The 16,670-nt window shown below is 35.7% G+C and overlaps 1 protein-coding gene across 1 annotated transcript; it reads left to right on the plus strand.

The window, feature by feature from the left end:
- Window positions 1–9,304: 9,304 nt before the first annotated feature.
- Window positions 9,305–15,571, plus strand: LOC107784055 (uncharacterized protein At4g37920-like). The gene is made up of 6 exons (XM_075226370.1): window positions 9,305–9,754; window positions 10,465–10,871; window positions 11,311–11,479; window positions 12,079–12,323; window positions 13,206–13,393; window positions 14,918–15,571. Exons 1-6 carry the CDS (start codon window positions 9,592–9,594, stop codon window positions 15,075–15,077), a joined length of 1,332 nt encoding a protein of 443 aa, XP_075082471.1. The 5' UTR covers window positions 9,305–9,591; the 3' UTR covers window positions 15,078–15,571.
- Window positions 15,572–16,670: the final 1,099 nt, after the last annotated feature.

The following is a 16,670-nucleotide window of genomic DNA, read 5'->3' on the forward strand; positions in this document are numbered from 1 at the left end:
TTTTTGTGGAAAAATATAATTTGCAGGTTCGGAATACCAAAAGAGATAGCATGTGACAATGGGCCACAATTTATCGGTGCAAAAGTTACAAAGTTCCTCCAAGATCTGAAAACAAAGAGGATCATATCTTCCCCTTATCATCCGAGTGCAAACGGTCAAGCGGAGTCGACGAACAAAGTAATTATTCAAAGCCTCAAGAAAAGGTTGGAAGCGACTAAAGGAAATTGACCCGAGGAATTACCCGAAGTTCTATGGGCATTCCAAACTATGGCCAAGTCGAGCACAAGGGAAATCCCATTTTCCCTCGTGTACAGTGCAAAAGCTTTAATCCTAGTGGAAGTAGGGGAACTGACCTGGAGATACTTCCAGGCAGAAGAAAAATCGAACAACGAAGCAATGCTTGTCAACTTGGAACTGCTCGATGAACGCAGGGAATTGGCATATGTAAGAATGGCAGCTCAAAAGCAAAGAATGGAGTGGTATAATCGAAGAGTCAACCTCCGTTATTTCAAAGTAGGAGACTTGATCCTAAGGAAAGTAACTCACAATACCCGGGAGCTCAACACGGGGAAGCTAGGTCTAACGTGGGAAGGCCCCTACCGGGTTTCATCTATCTTCGAAAAAGGTTCATACGAGTTGGAAAACCAAAATGGAGAGAAGTTGCCCAACAATTGGAACACGATACACCGCGAAAGATACTATTGCTGATCAATATTATCCGATCAGAAAGTATGTGTTGCACTATTTTTCCCTTCGTTCAGTTTTTGTCCCAATTGGGTCTTTCTAGCAAGGTTTTTAATGAGGCAGCAAAAGAAAGCATACTACGAAGACAGCAACAATAAGACCTTTAATAGAAAGGAACACAATAAGAGATCCACTTGGGGATGGTTAGATAATCTTTTACTCTATAGCAAATTCCCACCGGGAAGTTAAGTTTGCTATTGAGCAAAGGTTATCTGATCATACACGAGCACAAACCACTAGAGGGTTGTTAGATAGCTCTTCGCTCGATAGCATAAATTCCTAAGGGGAAGTAAAGTGTGTTACCAAGTCAAGGATTATCTAGCAATGCATTAGTGAAATCTTCGAAGATACAAGACTTCTAGTGTTCCAATTCGCATTCGAACACTTGGGGGGAATGAAATGAGGATACGACAACAATGACTGCCACATCGACCGAGAACAAAAAACCGAAAATGTAATTATATCATTGGGACCGGGGAATGTGTGAACAACCCCGTAGAAACAAGTTGTACAAGTTAGCCACAAGTAATGGCAATTTCTTTTCAGCATAGCAAATGCTTATGTATTTTTTGAAAATAGAAGGAATAAAATAAAATTATTTTATTTTTATCTTGTTTCTTGTCTGAACGATGAATTAACTTTGTCATTAACAAGTACTTTAAATGCTAGTGTCGTAATAAAATAGGAGACGTCCGCTTCAAGAGCACCGTAAACATAAAAGGGTCCTCTCTTATAAAAACCCTCATGGTAAAGGGCTAGTTCTGGAAGAATTTATGCCCGAAATCAAAAATACCATCGGAAAAAAATACACCCGAAGCCGCCACGAAAAGGACGCAAAAAGTAAACTTGCGAAAATACTTATCAAAGCTCTCACGGAAAAGGCTGATGCCCGGAGCCAAATATGCTTTCGGGGAGAATACACACAAAAGTTTCACATAATAAGATGCAAAAAAGTTTGTGCAAAATTCTTAAAGAAAATGCAAAGATTAAAGGCTTGTATGAATATTCTAACAATGAGAAGACTCAAACAATACTTGAGCAAAAGATGTTTTTATTTACAAAAATATGACAAAATGGCATAGATAGGAGAACTGGAAAAAGAAAAGAAAAGCTAAACTGCATTGTCTCCGGAACCATGAGGAAGAGAAGTGTCCGCGCCTTCGGAAGAAGTAGATGGATCCACTGATGGCTCAATATTTTCACCAGTTTGGCCTTCAGCATCATCATCCTCCGATTCTTCTTCAGTTCCCGAAAACTCGGAACCGGAACCAAAAGGACCAGGTGCATCAGACCTCGATGGGAGTTCACTTTTAGCAGCTAACTCAAGTTCGCGGGCCTTAGCAATTTTGGCATCAAAATCAATGACACCAGCTTTGGCCTCTTCCAAGGTTTTTCTCCTCATGTTGTACATGACATAAGTTTTTTCATCAACGAGGGAAGTCGATCGACGCTTGAGTTCTTCTTTGAGTTGGGTTACCTCGGTAGAATGGTTTTCCTAAGCAGACCTAACAGATTTGAGGCTGACATCAAGGTCGCGAACAGTTGAACTAAATAGCCTACTATGCTCGATAGTTTTTTTGTACTTCTCTTCCAGCTGGGCATGTCTCGTTCCCACTACAGCAAGCTCTTCAATTTTGGAGTTCAAGGCTGCCTCTAAGTTAATCACTCTTTCAGTAGAGGCAGCCTCACATTTGGTTGCAGCAAGAACGTCGTTATGGACTTCAACCCATTTGGCCCTGGCTTCGTCAAATCTAACCCTTAGAGGGCCAATCTCTTGGCTAAGGGTTACTACTTCTTGTTCACTCTGCCGCAAACAAGCTTCCAATACAACAACCTCAACAGCTTTGGCTTCCAGTTCCGAAAGGCGAGCGACATGTTGTTCTTGCTTTGCCAAAAGCTGATCGCGTGCACAGATAATCTCTTCTTTTTCATGTATCAACCTCTGAAGGCCCTCAGAAGCAAGAAAGTTGGCCTACAAAGAAATAAGGGTAAAATTCAAGAGAAGTTCACATCCAAAAATAGAAGAAATAATAAAGGAAGAAATGAACGTACCGATGCGGTGTTATGCATAACGTTGTTCAACAAACACTCTCCCGAGAGTGCTTGAATCTTTTCCCAGTCTTTCTCTGAAGTCAAAGACTTCAGATAATTAGCAATTTCCACCGTCCGGGATAGAAAGTTGCATCCGGTAGAGACCGAAAGAGTAACGTTCCTCCTCCTTTGTGGATCTTCAGAAGGGGCAGCATAATTTTGCCCCAAATTCCCATGAATTGAGGACTGTGGAAGAGGAACATCTTCTTCGTGGTCAGACGCGGACGACGGAGATGATATAGCAGTTGCTGGTGTTGGTGAAGATGGAGATAAAGCTGATAGAGTTGAAAAGTGAGAAGAAGCTGCGTCAAGTGTAGTACTGGTTGTTGGATGCTCGCAAACCAAAGACGACAAGGGTCCGGTACTCAACTCCGCAGTACCGGACACAATAATTGGGGCCCAAAAATAGGAGTCGACATTATCTACTAAATCAAATTCTCCCCAAAGTACCGAGACATCGTCCTCGGATGGTGTAACTCTCTCAACAGGTTGAGCATCCTGTTGAGATAATGAAGATCATCGTCTTCTATGTAGAGAAGCTCCCTCATCACTAGCTTCTTCATCATCATCGATCAACACGGAGTCTATGACCGGCCCGGAATGAGGGTCAGTCACCATCGCTACTGGAGATGACTCGGGGGCATCGGTCCTCGCCCTTTTATTCTTTTCCCCGGCTGCATAAGAGCGTCTTCTCTTTGGTTATTTGTCTTCCAGTCGAGGACTCCAAAAAGAAGTATTTGCTCTCGAAGCAGGCCCGGATCCACCTGTTCGAGTAAGCGCCTACTGAAGCAGCCTCGCCGCATCAGTAGGGTCAGCCAAGACATCCTCCTCGGGAACAGTAACAGAGCATGCGGGTAGACCTAATTTCATAGACAGGTTAGAAGATATTAATAAAGTTCTTTACATGAAAAATTGAAATAAGATGGGTTTGAATTACCATGATTCTTGGCCTTCCACCCATATTTAGGGGCCAGTTCTTTCCACAAAAGAATCTCGGACGTCGTAACATCCAAGATTTTTTGTACCCACCGGTACAAATCTTCAATCACATATGGGACCCATCGAGTTGCTGAAACAAACGAAGGATGAAGGATCAATATGACCATAAAAAATTTTTAGTCAAAGGAAATACTAAACAAAGAGCTTACGAGTGCGGTTCCAAGCGGCTGGAAAGGATGAAGTCGTTTTTGGAATGATATCATCGGTGGCAATTGCAACGAATCATTCCATCCACCGACGATCGTTGTCATCATCCATGCTAGACAATAAAACATGGTGGCCACGCTTGTAGAGATTTATCATTCCCCGCGGAAGATTTTGGGAGAACAAAGATTCATCATGTGAGCTAAGGATAATTCCTCTCCAGTTTCCTGGAACAAACGTCGAAGGCAAGCAACCGTCCTCCACACAGAAGGACTTACTTGTGCCAAGCACATCTAGTAACGGAGGCAAAAATCCGCAATCATGGAGTCAAGCTCTCCGCTAAAAAAAAATATACCCAAAGTAAAGGGATACGTGTAAACATATGTAAAACCCTCATTGGGAAGGGTGACTCACTCCGATAGATAAAATGCGATAATTTCTAAGTCATGACAGCGACAGTCTTCCTTCACAGCAGGAATGCTCGAAGGACATATAGAAGAAGGATACCTGCTAACGGCCCATGTACGAGAATTAGCATTAGGGAATTTCTCTTCGAAGTCTTCTGTGGTAATAAGACTTCTAGGGATGATGGAGCCCACTGTTGGAGGAGCAAACTCCTCGGCTTTGTTTTTGTTTTTTGAGGAACCGGTACATTTCGAAGAAGAAGCCATTGTAGGAAAGAAGGGTTTTTTTTTGAAGAGAATTAGAAAAAAGACGAAGAAACAATATGCAAGTTAGATGAAGAGAGTTCGAACAATTATGAAATATAAGGGTGAAAGTTGATACATATAAGTAAAAGTTTTAGCGGCTAAATTCATGGACAGAATTACCTCGATAATCGGCAAAAAATGTATGGGAAGACACGTGTTCGGGGCATTAAATGCGGAGAGATATGCGTCTAATCAACTGTCAGAAGCCTTCAGATGAAATTATAGTAATTCCCACCAAAAAGTGTTTCTACCAACTTCCCGCTAGCACAAAGTTTTGTCACCGGAAAGCAGATGGACTATTTGTATTGGGTAAAATATGTTATGACACGTGGCCGTCCGAGAAAGGATACATGAAGCCCAAGACAGAGAGATAACTGAAGACTGAAGACAATTGTTTCGTTTGTCACTAGGAAGAATAATGCTCATAAAGATGTAATAAATGCTCTTCTCCCGGTAGCATTCAACAGAGAATATTCATAGCATTAAGAGCAGTTATCCGTTACAAGGAATTTGACATTTATGTTCACGGTTACATCTTCATAAATGTCCCTCATAATTGACATTAAAGAAGGGCACGAGCCTAAGACTTTCTTCATAGCTATAAATAGTGAGCTTAGTTGTCATTGTAAGAGGGGAATTTTTCGGCAAACTTATACTATATTTTATACAAAGCTCAATCCAATTTTATCTTCTGATTTCTCGATTCTTCTGTTGTTGTGCCCGGAAACCTTATTCCTGGAATTGTTGCTTCTGTTGTTTCGTCTATATCTTAAGGCTAAGTATTGCGTAACTCTTCAATTATTTATTTATTTCAGGATCAAATTAATTCACTTATCTAAAACCACATATAAATTCAACTGTAACGTTTTACGGATAAATAATATTAATAATAATGACCTTTATTAATTACTAACTCAACAAAAAATAATAAAGATAAAATTACATTAAAAATTGAAACCGTAATACTCTAACCCCTTTCAATTTTAGTGAATACGTTAAAAAAGAGGAATAGTCTTCTGCGATACTATTTTATGATAATCTCCCTTTTCCAAATTGATTCCTGATCTCATTTTAACAATTTTATGAATGGAATATTTTTTATTCATTTCAACCATGGTAAAAGTTTGTGTATAAGTAATCTCAAAAAATGATATAACAATTTCTTAACCAAAAAGGTTGCTTATATCTACAAGATATTTTCAAAGAAACTAAAGGCTTCAATTACTTTTCTTTTTCTTATAACTAATCTATATAGTTTTTGAAATAGTAATATGAGACTAAGTTCTATATGTAGACAATTAGTTCAGCTACGTTAAAAATAATTCCAAATAATTCTTCACAACAACAAAGCATTGGTTGACAACTTGGGAAAAAACTTCATGTATATATTGTGATTTGAATTTATTTTCTGTCAGTTTAATTACTCAAATTACGTTTTTTTTTTCCTCTTCTTTTTATTTATGATTCATTTTCTTTGAAAACTGAATGAAGTAAAGCATCTGCTAGCTTTTTTTCTTTAATTCACTATGTAAAAATTTTCAAAATCCTTACTATTTCTTTTTCTTCACTTTATGAAAATTTTCATAAAAGCTCTTGCAATAGTATATTCCGTTGAAATTATTTACATTTATTTTTATTTTATTAAGTTGGAAATGCAAATATTTTCATACTCTTACAAATATAAGAACAAGTGAAACCCAATAAAAAGAAGCAAGAAAATAAATACTTCAACTTTTGCTGTTACCCATATTTATTAGGAAACGTGTCTATCAAACCGAGCAAATTGATAGCAATATCTCAAATGAAGAGTTAGGTCTCATTTTTTTTTTTTATAATTAAGACGTATGAATGTGAATATACATTTGAATATCAAAATATGTTTTAAGACGTCTGAATCTGAATATACATCCGAATACTAAGATGTGTTTTAAGATCTGAATACCAAATGATTAAGACTGTTTGTTTTTTAAACATCTGAATATATAGAATTTATCTTTATTTAAAAATTAATAAACATACATTTAAATAAAATACTAATTAATCTAATATTCTATCAATAATATATATAAATGTAGTTGGTCGTGGTGATGGCTAACGAAGGTGCTTGTGAGTGCCGACTAGAGGCGATGGTTGGTAGTGATTTTGGTTGAGTGTGTGATTATGGTTGAGGATGATGGTGGTAAGGGTGATGGGTGGTGGTAGTGGTGGCGGCTATGGTAAAGGATAGTTGTGATGGTAGTTGATAATGGTAGGTAATGACAACAATTAATAATAAATGTGGATGATAACATCTTAATGAAATTAAATCTTTATTATAGATCTTAATCATACAGACATATTCGGACTCATTAAGTGGTTGTGAAGTAAAAATAAATAAATATACTTAATGATTAAAATCCGAATAATTACGATTCAGATTTTAAAAATAAAGTAATTGATGTATGAGATCTGAATAATTAGGATTCATCCAAATAAATGAGGCAAACATGGTCCATGTTACAAAAGAGCTAGTGCATTATATCATAAGACCATAAAGTTCATTGTATTTACCATATTGCATGGACCAACTTAATTAATAAATAAGATAAGGACAATAATGGACTCACAAAAAAGATCATATCACACTCACGTTACCCGCAAAAAGTTAATGCAAGGCTCATTGGTCAGCACACCCAAATTAATTTTGGGAAAATGGTCAAATATATTTTTTTACTTTCATATATTATCTACATTTAACCTTCGTTATATTTTCGGACAAAATTTATCTCTATCATTATATTATAGGGTCAAATTTACCCTTACAATCACAGAACTTTAAAAAATACTCATTGATCTGTTAAGTAATCCAAAATCTCCCAAATTTACTTTATTTAAATTACTTATTGTTCTTCTTGGTCCACTATTTTTGAAATAATTGGCATTTACCTACTTTCCGAATTAGAGAAAAAAATAAAAGAAAAAAATATTAAATAATACAATCGAATAAACAGAATATAATAAATTGAAAAATCTAAATTAGGTAGCTTTTCTAAGTTCTAAAAGTATTTACAACATCCTAATTTTAATGAATTCGTTGCATCAAATGTATGAAAACTTTGCAAGTATTAGTGATTGAAGTTGAAGTTCCTCAAAGACTTTACATTGTCTAATTCAACTTTACTTTAATTAAATGCCTACACATTGTGCACTCTTAAGTTAGTCGTTCGAACTCTATACTAACCATGCAATGACAAAATATATTTGAATATACATGTACATATATGATGATCAGCTGCATATAATACACAATAAATAGACCCACTAAATTCTATAGTGTGTACATGATTGAAAAATAAATTAAATTTTAAACCAATTTTATTTATTACAAAAAGAGAAATGGGTGCATTGATAATTAACAAAAATTATGAATAATTTGTTTAGTCTAGTAACTTTAGCATTCACATCAATAGTAATTTTTAAAAATAGTGGACCAAGAAGAATAACAAATGATTTAAATAAAAGAAATTTGGAAGATTTTGGATTACTTAACAGATCAAGGAGTATTTTTAAAAGTTTGCTGATTGTAGGGGTAAATTTGGAAAGATAGTATAACGACAGGGGTAAATTTGGTCCGACAGTATAACAGAGGTTAAATGTAAACAATATATGAAAGTAAAGGGTTATATTTGGCCCTTTTCCCATTAATTTTTAACTAGTGGCTACAGTAAGAGCCCATTTGGATTAGCTGATTTGAAGTAGCTGATAAACATTCTGAAAAGTATTTTTAAGTGCTGAAATATATTTAATAAATAAAAGTTACATGTTTGGATACAAGTGCTGAAATTGATAATAAACTGCTGCAATATTTGATAAAAAAGTGTTGATAAGCTCCTTTTCTGTTAAAATGACTTGAATAACCTTAGAAATGTTTACACTTATAAGGGCGTAATCTCTTCAAAATTTTAGATTCCATATCGATTCAAATACAAAATATTATATTTATTATTTTATTTTAAATGCAACTGTAATTAAATAAGATAATTTTTATGATAAATATAATTTATTTTATGATAAGCATATAATCATAAATTATAGTAATTAATAAATTTACAAAAGTTTCTCAGTAAAAACAAAAAATCTAAATAGGATAATATATTTGAAGAGAAACACTATCTTCATCACCACAACCCTTTGAAACCAATACACCAAAAATTTGATATGTCATCGTTTATTATATACAGTTCAAAAATTAACACAAAATCACATAGATACAAATATGCAAAGGAATAGAGAATTTGCTTACCTCAAATAGCCAATGAGAATTGCAGACCTGAAGAGACGTGGGATTTAGGTTGAAAAAATACGTGAGACAATGAGTATCGATGTAGCAGTTTTGTTTTGAAAAAGAATATTTTAGGGATAAAATAGTAAAAATTTTGGTCAAACTTAAAGTGCTTATGAACTAAAAATCCATAAGGTGGGGGTGATCAGTTTATGGCTTTTAATTTATTTCTGGCTTATAATCACTTGACTTATAAACACTTTTAACTTTACCAAATGCATAGATAAGTCGAAAAGTACTTATAAGCTAGTTTCATCCGTTTATAATCTTAGCCAAACAACTTCTAAGTCCGTTTGCCAGCCAATACAATCATTTTATTCTTAGTTACCCTTTTTGACCCGAATAACCGGATGCAGCTTTCTTCTAACCGGAGGCAGCTCTTATTAATAGGAACATGAACATATATTTGTACGAATTATGACATACCACAGACGGCGTCCGTAGTTTTGGTCATTTTCTGGTTCTTTCTCCTGCTTTCTTATTAGGAAAACTTGTTCCTTGTACGCAAGTTGAGCATTCCCTCTAAATTTTTTAAACCCTAAAATATCTAACAGAAAAAGGAACTGGGGATTGTATTGTTGAATGGAGTTAGCAGCTTGTATTAGCCCTTGCTATGCCTTCTCTGTACGGCCGTCCACTTCTACTTCTAGAAACTTCTCTCCTCTTCCGCCACTTTCGCTTATCCAATATCCAATTCAACGACAACGACATCGTCAACTGCACCTCGCCGGAGCTAATTCCGTAGGTAAGAAACTTTCTTCCAGCCACCGATACTTATTTCTGCCAAATGTTACCATTTATTTTATCTCTGTTTTTTTTTTTGTGCTTCTGCAACTTGGAGAATTTGTCAATTGATTTCTGTTAGCTAATTACTCCTGACACTCTTTCCATTGAAAGGAGTACCAAAAATGCACGTAAAAATTTCTATTACGAATGTTATTTTATATTATTTATATAACTTCCAGAACTCTAATTCATCTAGCTATTTAAAATTTTAGCTTAGATGTAATTTATTTCTGTCAAACTAAGTTTTTGAACTTGTAATTAGTATTCCCTTGGACAAAATTCGAGTTGAAGTTGAAAAAACTTTGCGGAAGTTGAAGTTGTGTTCGGATAGTTGCAAAAAAAAAGAGGTTCGCAAAAGTTGCACATTTGTGAATGGAAGTTGGGAAAACTTTATTTGAGTTGAAATATACATTCGAGCCACTGGGTTCAAATTCTTTCCTAAACTTATGAAACACACTTCAACTTGCAAAATTATGTAAGATTATTTGCAACTAACGAGCCCTTAATAATTTCCTTCCACTATCACTAATATAATAAATAAGTCAGATTAACAGCTTAAACGCTGTGAGTAGTCAAACTTCATATAAAATGGGATAGAAGGAGTAGTAGAATTTGCTTATTGGTTCTGTGAAGCCATTTGGATAATAATGATGTCTGTGAAACTTTTAGGTTCTGTCTTATCTCTGAATGGAGTGAGGTTGCGACTGTCATGTCTTGGCGCTGTAATGGGTGATACAACTGCAGTACCAAATGGTGCTGTTAACGAGCAAATTCCCTCTGTGAAGCTGTCTGATTCAGTTACTAGTCAAGAAACTGATATGGAAAATGGAGAAGACGGGAAAGATTCTTCTGAAGGGTTGGATGAGAATAAAATGATCAGAGTATGCGACAAGTTAATTGAGGTCTTCTTGGTTGACAAGCCCAATCCTACTGATTGGAGAAGATTACTAGCATTCAGTAAAGAATGGAACAATATCCGACCCCACTTCTATAACCGGTGTCAGAACCGAGCAGACAGTGAGAGTGATCCTGGAATGAAGCACAAGCTACTCAGGCTTCAAAGAAAGATGAGAGAGGTAGCTAGCTTCCTTAGCGAGCATGAAGTTTTCATTCTCTACATGCCAGATCATGATTTAGTAACTGCTTTCAATTTCCAAAGAGACCCAATTATGCCAAACTCGTCTTGGAATAGTTTCAATTCCATGATAGACCAGACCTTATTCTTTTGTATTTAGTGAGGTTCCTCTTTAAGTAAGTCCAAGCAAGGGCTCAGTTGAATCATAAATACTCAACTTAGTCAATTATTTTTTGTCTAGTTGCTGCTAATTGCAGTACATTGGGCTGAGGTGAACTTCTATGATCAATTTACATATTACAGGTCAAAGGATTGAGGATGATTAAGGATTATTAGAGGATTTCTTGCAATATTTTTCTCGTGTTAAGATACAGTTTTTGGATTTTGTTTGAGCTTGGTATGTTTTTTATTGAACTTCAACCAGTAACTTTCTTTTCTAGGTCGATGATGATGTTAAGAGGCATAATGAACTTCTTGAGGTAATCAGGCGGTCACCATCCGAGGTTGGTGATATTGTTGCCAGGCGTCGTAAAGATTTTACAAAAGAGTTTTTTGCTCATCTTCACACCGTAGCAGAATCCTATTATGATGATGTAGCGGAACAGAATGGTACCTTCTGCCTGGAAAATAAATAATGTGGTTCTTCTGTTTCCTATAATTTTTGCGATCGTACTGCTGACTACTTTCAGTTTAGTTTTTGCATTAAGACACTCTTTTGCAATATATACATTCTAGAAATGTTGCTTCCCATATATCAACTCGTTTACTCTTCCCCACAACCTTGCCACATGTGAAATTACCCCAAAGTTCCAACCGAAAGAAGTGAATATAATATCAACTAAAAAAATCTTTTTTGCTTTGGTAAACAAATGCTACAATATAATATACAATGAGATAGAAGAAGCTTTGTAGAACCTTTGACTTTGGGAGTATGAAGTTTCTCTTACTGTAAATTTAGAAATTAAAATCCACGAGTTCAATAAACATCACTTCCTTGATTTTCATAATAATTATCTGCATTTGATAGGTTAATGAGATAGAAGAAGCTTTGTAGAACCTTTGACTTTGGGAGTATGAAGTTTCTCTTACTGTAAATTTAGAAATTAAAATCCACGAGTTCAATAAACATCACTTCCTTGATTTTCATAATAATTTATCTGCATTTGATAGGTTTCACTGACAAGATCTTCCTTTTTCTTAATAATTAGCTGTGGCAAAACTAGGGAATACGTGTTTGGCAGCTGTGCAAGCTTATGATACGGCAACTGAAAGTATAGAAGCGTTAAATGCCGCAGAGTTGAAATTCCAAGATATAATAAATTCTCCGTCAGTGGATGCGGCTTGCAAGAAAATAGATGATCTGGCCCAGAAAAATCAACTTGATTCAGCATTGGTGCTCATGATTACAAAAGCATGGTCAGCAGCCAAGGAGTCGGACATGACAAAAGATGAGGCAAGATCATTCTTTTCTTCAGACACACATCCGCATCTCACTTATTGCAGCAATTTTTCTTTGTCTTAGCATTAACTTAATTAAGAAGAGGGATGCTTACCGAAGTGATGGTATTCGAAATGACACAATTTTTAGTGATATCCAAACAATTTTTTTTTTTTGGAGCTATTTGAGATTTTGTTGGAAATTTTTCCTCTCAGCTCTGAAGTTTCTTTGGTTCTCCACTTGTGAGACTATAGAAACAAAGAAGTTTGAGGCAAAGGGGACAGAATATTTATGACTAATTGATATGAATGATGGGAATTTCTCTCATTATTTTATACAATAGTGCTACTGATGATGTTTAGCAAATGTCGGTATAGTGGAATAGTGATTGTTATTCTCCAAGTTGACTAAAATGCTTATGTCCATTTTAAACTCTTAAGATAGTGCATAGTTAGTAGCTTCTGTGAGCTCATGCACCAAACTGCGTTACTCTTGTGACGTAGCTTATTTGATCTTGCATTTGAAGAGAACTTATTGTTGGAATGCCTTTATGTTGAAGTTACTATTGGAATTTTACAGGTAGTATAGCAGGGTCTGCAACTTAGATGTGGTAGTTTTATGCCTTAGGATTTCAGGACAGATAGACCTAGCTGTAGGGGTAAAAGATAATATTCATTTGGCTGTTCTGTTCTTATCTAAGTTACTACATGACTTCATGTTTCAATCTGTAGTGTTTTGATGAAACTTTCACAAGGCCATACGCAGTTCTTTATAAGTATGGTATTTCACCACTGCCCCCCCCCCCCCCCCCTCCTCTTTCTCCGTCTCACCAACGAGGAATTCATTTTTCTAACATGCAAATGGTTAGGCTTTTCAAATCTTTTCTGGCTTTTTCAGGTAAAGGATGTTCTTTATCACTTGTATACGACAGCAAGAGGAAATCTTCAGAGGCTTATGCCAAAAGAAATCAGAATTCTGAAATATCTACTCACAATTGAGGATCCTGAGGAGCGACTGTGCACTTTGAAAGACGCCTTCACACCGGGGGAAGAACTTGAAGGGAAAGATGTAGATTGCTTATACACGTATGTATTAAATCTAATATTTAATCATTGTTCTCTTTACGTAGAATTTCTCGCAGCATTCTATCTTTAACCCGTTGCCTTGACATCGAAGCACTTCTATCAGAGAGGAAATGATCAAAATGGTCCTTAATGTATAGGGGTTGGATTATTTTGGTCCTTATTATATATCAAGTGATAGTAATAGTCCTTAATGTATACAAAAGGTGTATGGTTTTAGTCCCAGCCCTAAAAACTAACGGTACAAAGCAAATATACTGTTAAACTTAACCTAGAGGTTCTGGACCCATCAAAAGAAAAGCCTGACAGACCCCTCTTCTTCTCTCTTTCAGCATTCACAAAGCTTTGAAAACACTCCAGCTAGCGTAGAAAGCAAATTAGATCAAAGTGAATCGTCTTACAGTCCCCCTGTTGGTGTGTTCTCATCACTTCCCTTCCAAAAAACCCCTTTCTTCTCCCACTAATTCGTGCCATACAAATCCAAATTTTTATTTCTACATGCATTGCAAAGAAAGAGCGATCGAGCTCCCTATACAAAAGAAGCACCAGAGCCATGAACGATCTCATTGTGGTTCATGTAGTTGAAAATGTTACTGTCCATCAACTCAAATTATTCAGCAGACTCTTCTAGGTTCCAACTCACCTCAAAATCCAACCTTCTATTCATATTTCTGTCAAAGTCTATTTATTTTTATAATAAAAATTGCTGAAGAGAACAACCCGCTCTTGAAACTCTTTCAAAGCTACTGAGAAAATAAAGCAATATCTACTTTTGACATGAACTAATTCTTGATTTCAGTAAGAAAGCGAATGAAAGTGCCGAGCCCATAGTGGGTCGCAAAATACGGAGAAATTTCAGTAAAGTACATGACACTGAGTCAAGTCGATTGTGTAATGGCTGAGTGATCGTTTCTATGCCGAGGAACTTGACCGGGAAAATTTCTTAACTGGGTGTTTAGACCATGTCCCCCTGAGTTTAAGAAGATGGCCTGTTAACCAGTGCATTTGGTAGAAGAAATTTCAAGCATATAATGCGAGTAGATGTGAAGCAAATTTTAATACTTGGTAACCCACTAAGTTAAATCAAGAATCTGAGACTAGAATTAGTTTGTGTTGCAAGAGAAGACAAAACTCGGATAATACTCACCCCAACAAGCTAGCCTGGGGGAGGGGGGCAAGAGGGATTAGATGATTATCAAATTTGATGCTAACAGAAATTTGTTTCAGAAAAACGGTGAAAGAAAGCAGCAGAGGAGAGGAGCTAAGTTTAACAGTATATTTGCTTTGTACCATTAGTTTTTAGGGCTGGGACTAAAACCATACATCTTTTGTATACATTAAGGACTATTACTATCACTTGATATATAATAAGGACCAAAATAATCCAACCCCTATACATTAAGGACCATTTTGATCATTTCCTCTCTATCAGATGTATATCACTCTGAAATTTTACATGTTTTGGAGGCTTTGCCTTTCACTTTCATTTTTGGTTTCTTTTCCATATTCACTTTTAACTCCTTACAGGACCCCAGAGCAGCTATACAACTGGATTGGGACAGTGGTGGATGCATATCATTTCAGTAGAGAAGGCACACTTATAAAAGAAGCCAGAGACTTGATGAACCCTAAAATAATTCAGAAAATGGAGGAATTAAAGAAGTTGATCCTAGATAACTTCATGTGAGCATTTGTTTGCTTTTAAATAGCTACGAGACTGCTGCCAGTGCCAGATTCATCAGCGTGCCCATCAACATCCGTAAGCATATGTCCCAGCTCCAGATGCAGTGACCACATGATTGCATCGCAGAATTGAACATAAAGCTGATAGGTTCAATCTCAATACTTCGATGAACTGTCCTTATCTCGGGGTTGTCTATAGTCCTGAATGTTTAAATATCCTAGACTTTAGTTCAGACGCACTTGGATGTTGCTGAAAGAGGCACGAGCTATCGTTGGTTGTATAGAACATTGAATTTTGTGTATGATAGGCTTCTGTATTCTGGGACAGTGACTTGATGGCCTTTCTCTTACGGAACAACTTGTTTCCTGTTGAAGCTCAATTACATCTTTAGGATAATTTTATACACAAATGTATCGTTTATGATGAAGTTCATTACTATCATCAACGAATTTATATGGTGTTTAAAGTTATATGAATTTGTCCGAGAGTTTATTCGTTCATTGCTTGACAATGTAGCTAAGTTGTAGCAATTTTATTTCCCCATGCTTTATTACAGTAGATAACTGCCAAATGAGTAAAGTTGCTCAAGCATCTTACTCCCCATATTCCAAATTAATTGTCATATTTCGCTTCTCGAGAGTCAAATGATGTGAACTTTGACAAATATTTTAAAATGTGTTTCCTTTTTATATTAATATATGAGAAGAATTGTAACTTGTACTTTTTGTATAATTTTTGAATATTTAAATTTTAATTTTAAATTAAATGATCATGCATGCTAATGTATAAAACTAGTGGAATCCTAGTTTTAGTGTCAATAAAATTTAATCTCACGTGAAATGTGGGACATTGACATCTTAATATTCATATGATGACTGAAATCTTCGAGAGCATAGAACCTTAAAGTAATCAAAATTCATTACCAAGTTATGCCTGCATAACTCTTTTAACAACAAACACTACCAACTTGATATAAATTATAAGCTTGTTGTTAATCACGATTTACAAGAATAGTAAGTATTTTGAATAATTATAGGATATACTAATGGCAATGGGGCTCAATTTTCCCCATTTTAGGTGATGTTTCAATTATGTAAATAGAGTACTAAATCTAGTATTGTAGGATGAGATTTCTGAAAGGTTTTCTTTTCCTTTCTTTTAGGGCTTAGGGATTTTTGGTAAAACGCCTCGTTCGTTTATGAAAAGGAATCTGATCACAATCTTTTACTTTCGTCCGTCTATGTGATACATCAACATTCCATATAATGCTCGTCCTTCATCATTATTTAAATATATTTATGCCTAGCTTGATCGTGCTAGTCCCGCCAATATTGCTGTATTTGTAAATAATAATTCTGGGAAATATAAGTTATCGTAATGAAACAGTAATTAATTCGAGCCCACTGAATTCACAGTGTTTCCTTAAGGAATTTAATCCCCTCATAGTACCCAAGGTTATGGATTATTTCCTCCCAGGATAGAACGAATTACACACTGGTGTAGTGGTACTTCAAACCCCAGTGTTTCAGCGAACACAAAGTTCGGTAGCAAATCACACTTACAGTTGCTTTGTTTGAAGTTAAAACAATGCAGAAC

The sequence above is a fragment of the Nicotiana tabacum genome, chromosome 12, assembly GCF_000715075.1.
Source record: "Nicotiana tabacum cultivar K326 chromosome 12, ASM71507v2, whole genome shotgun sequence".
NCBI lineage: Eukaryota > Viridiplantae > Streptophyta > Magnoliopsida > Solanales > Solanaceae > Nicotiana > Nicotiana tabacum.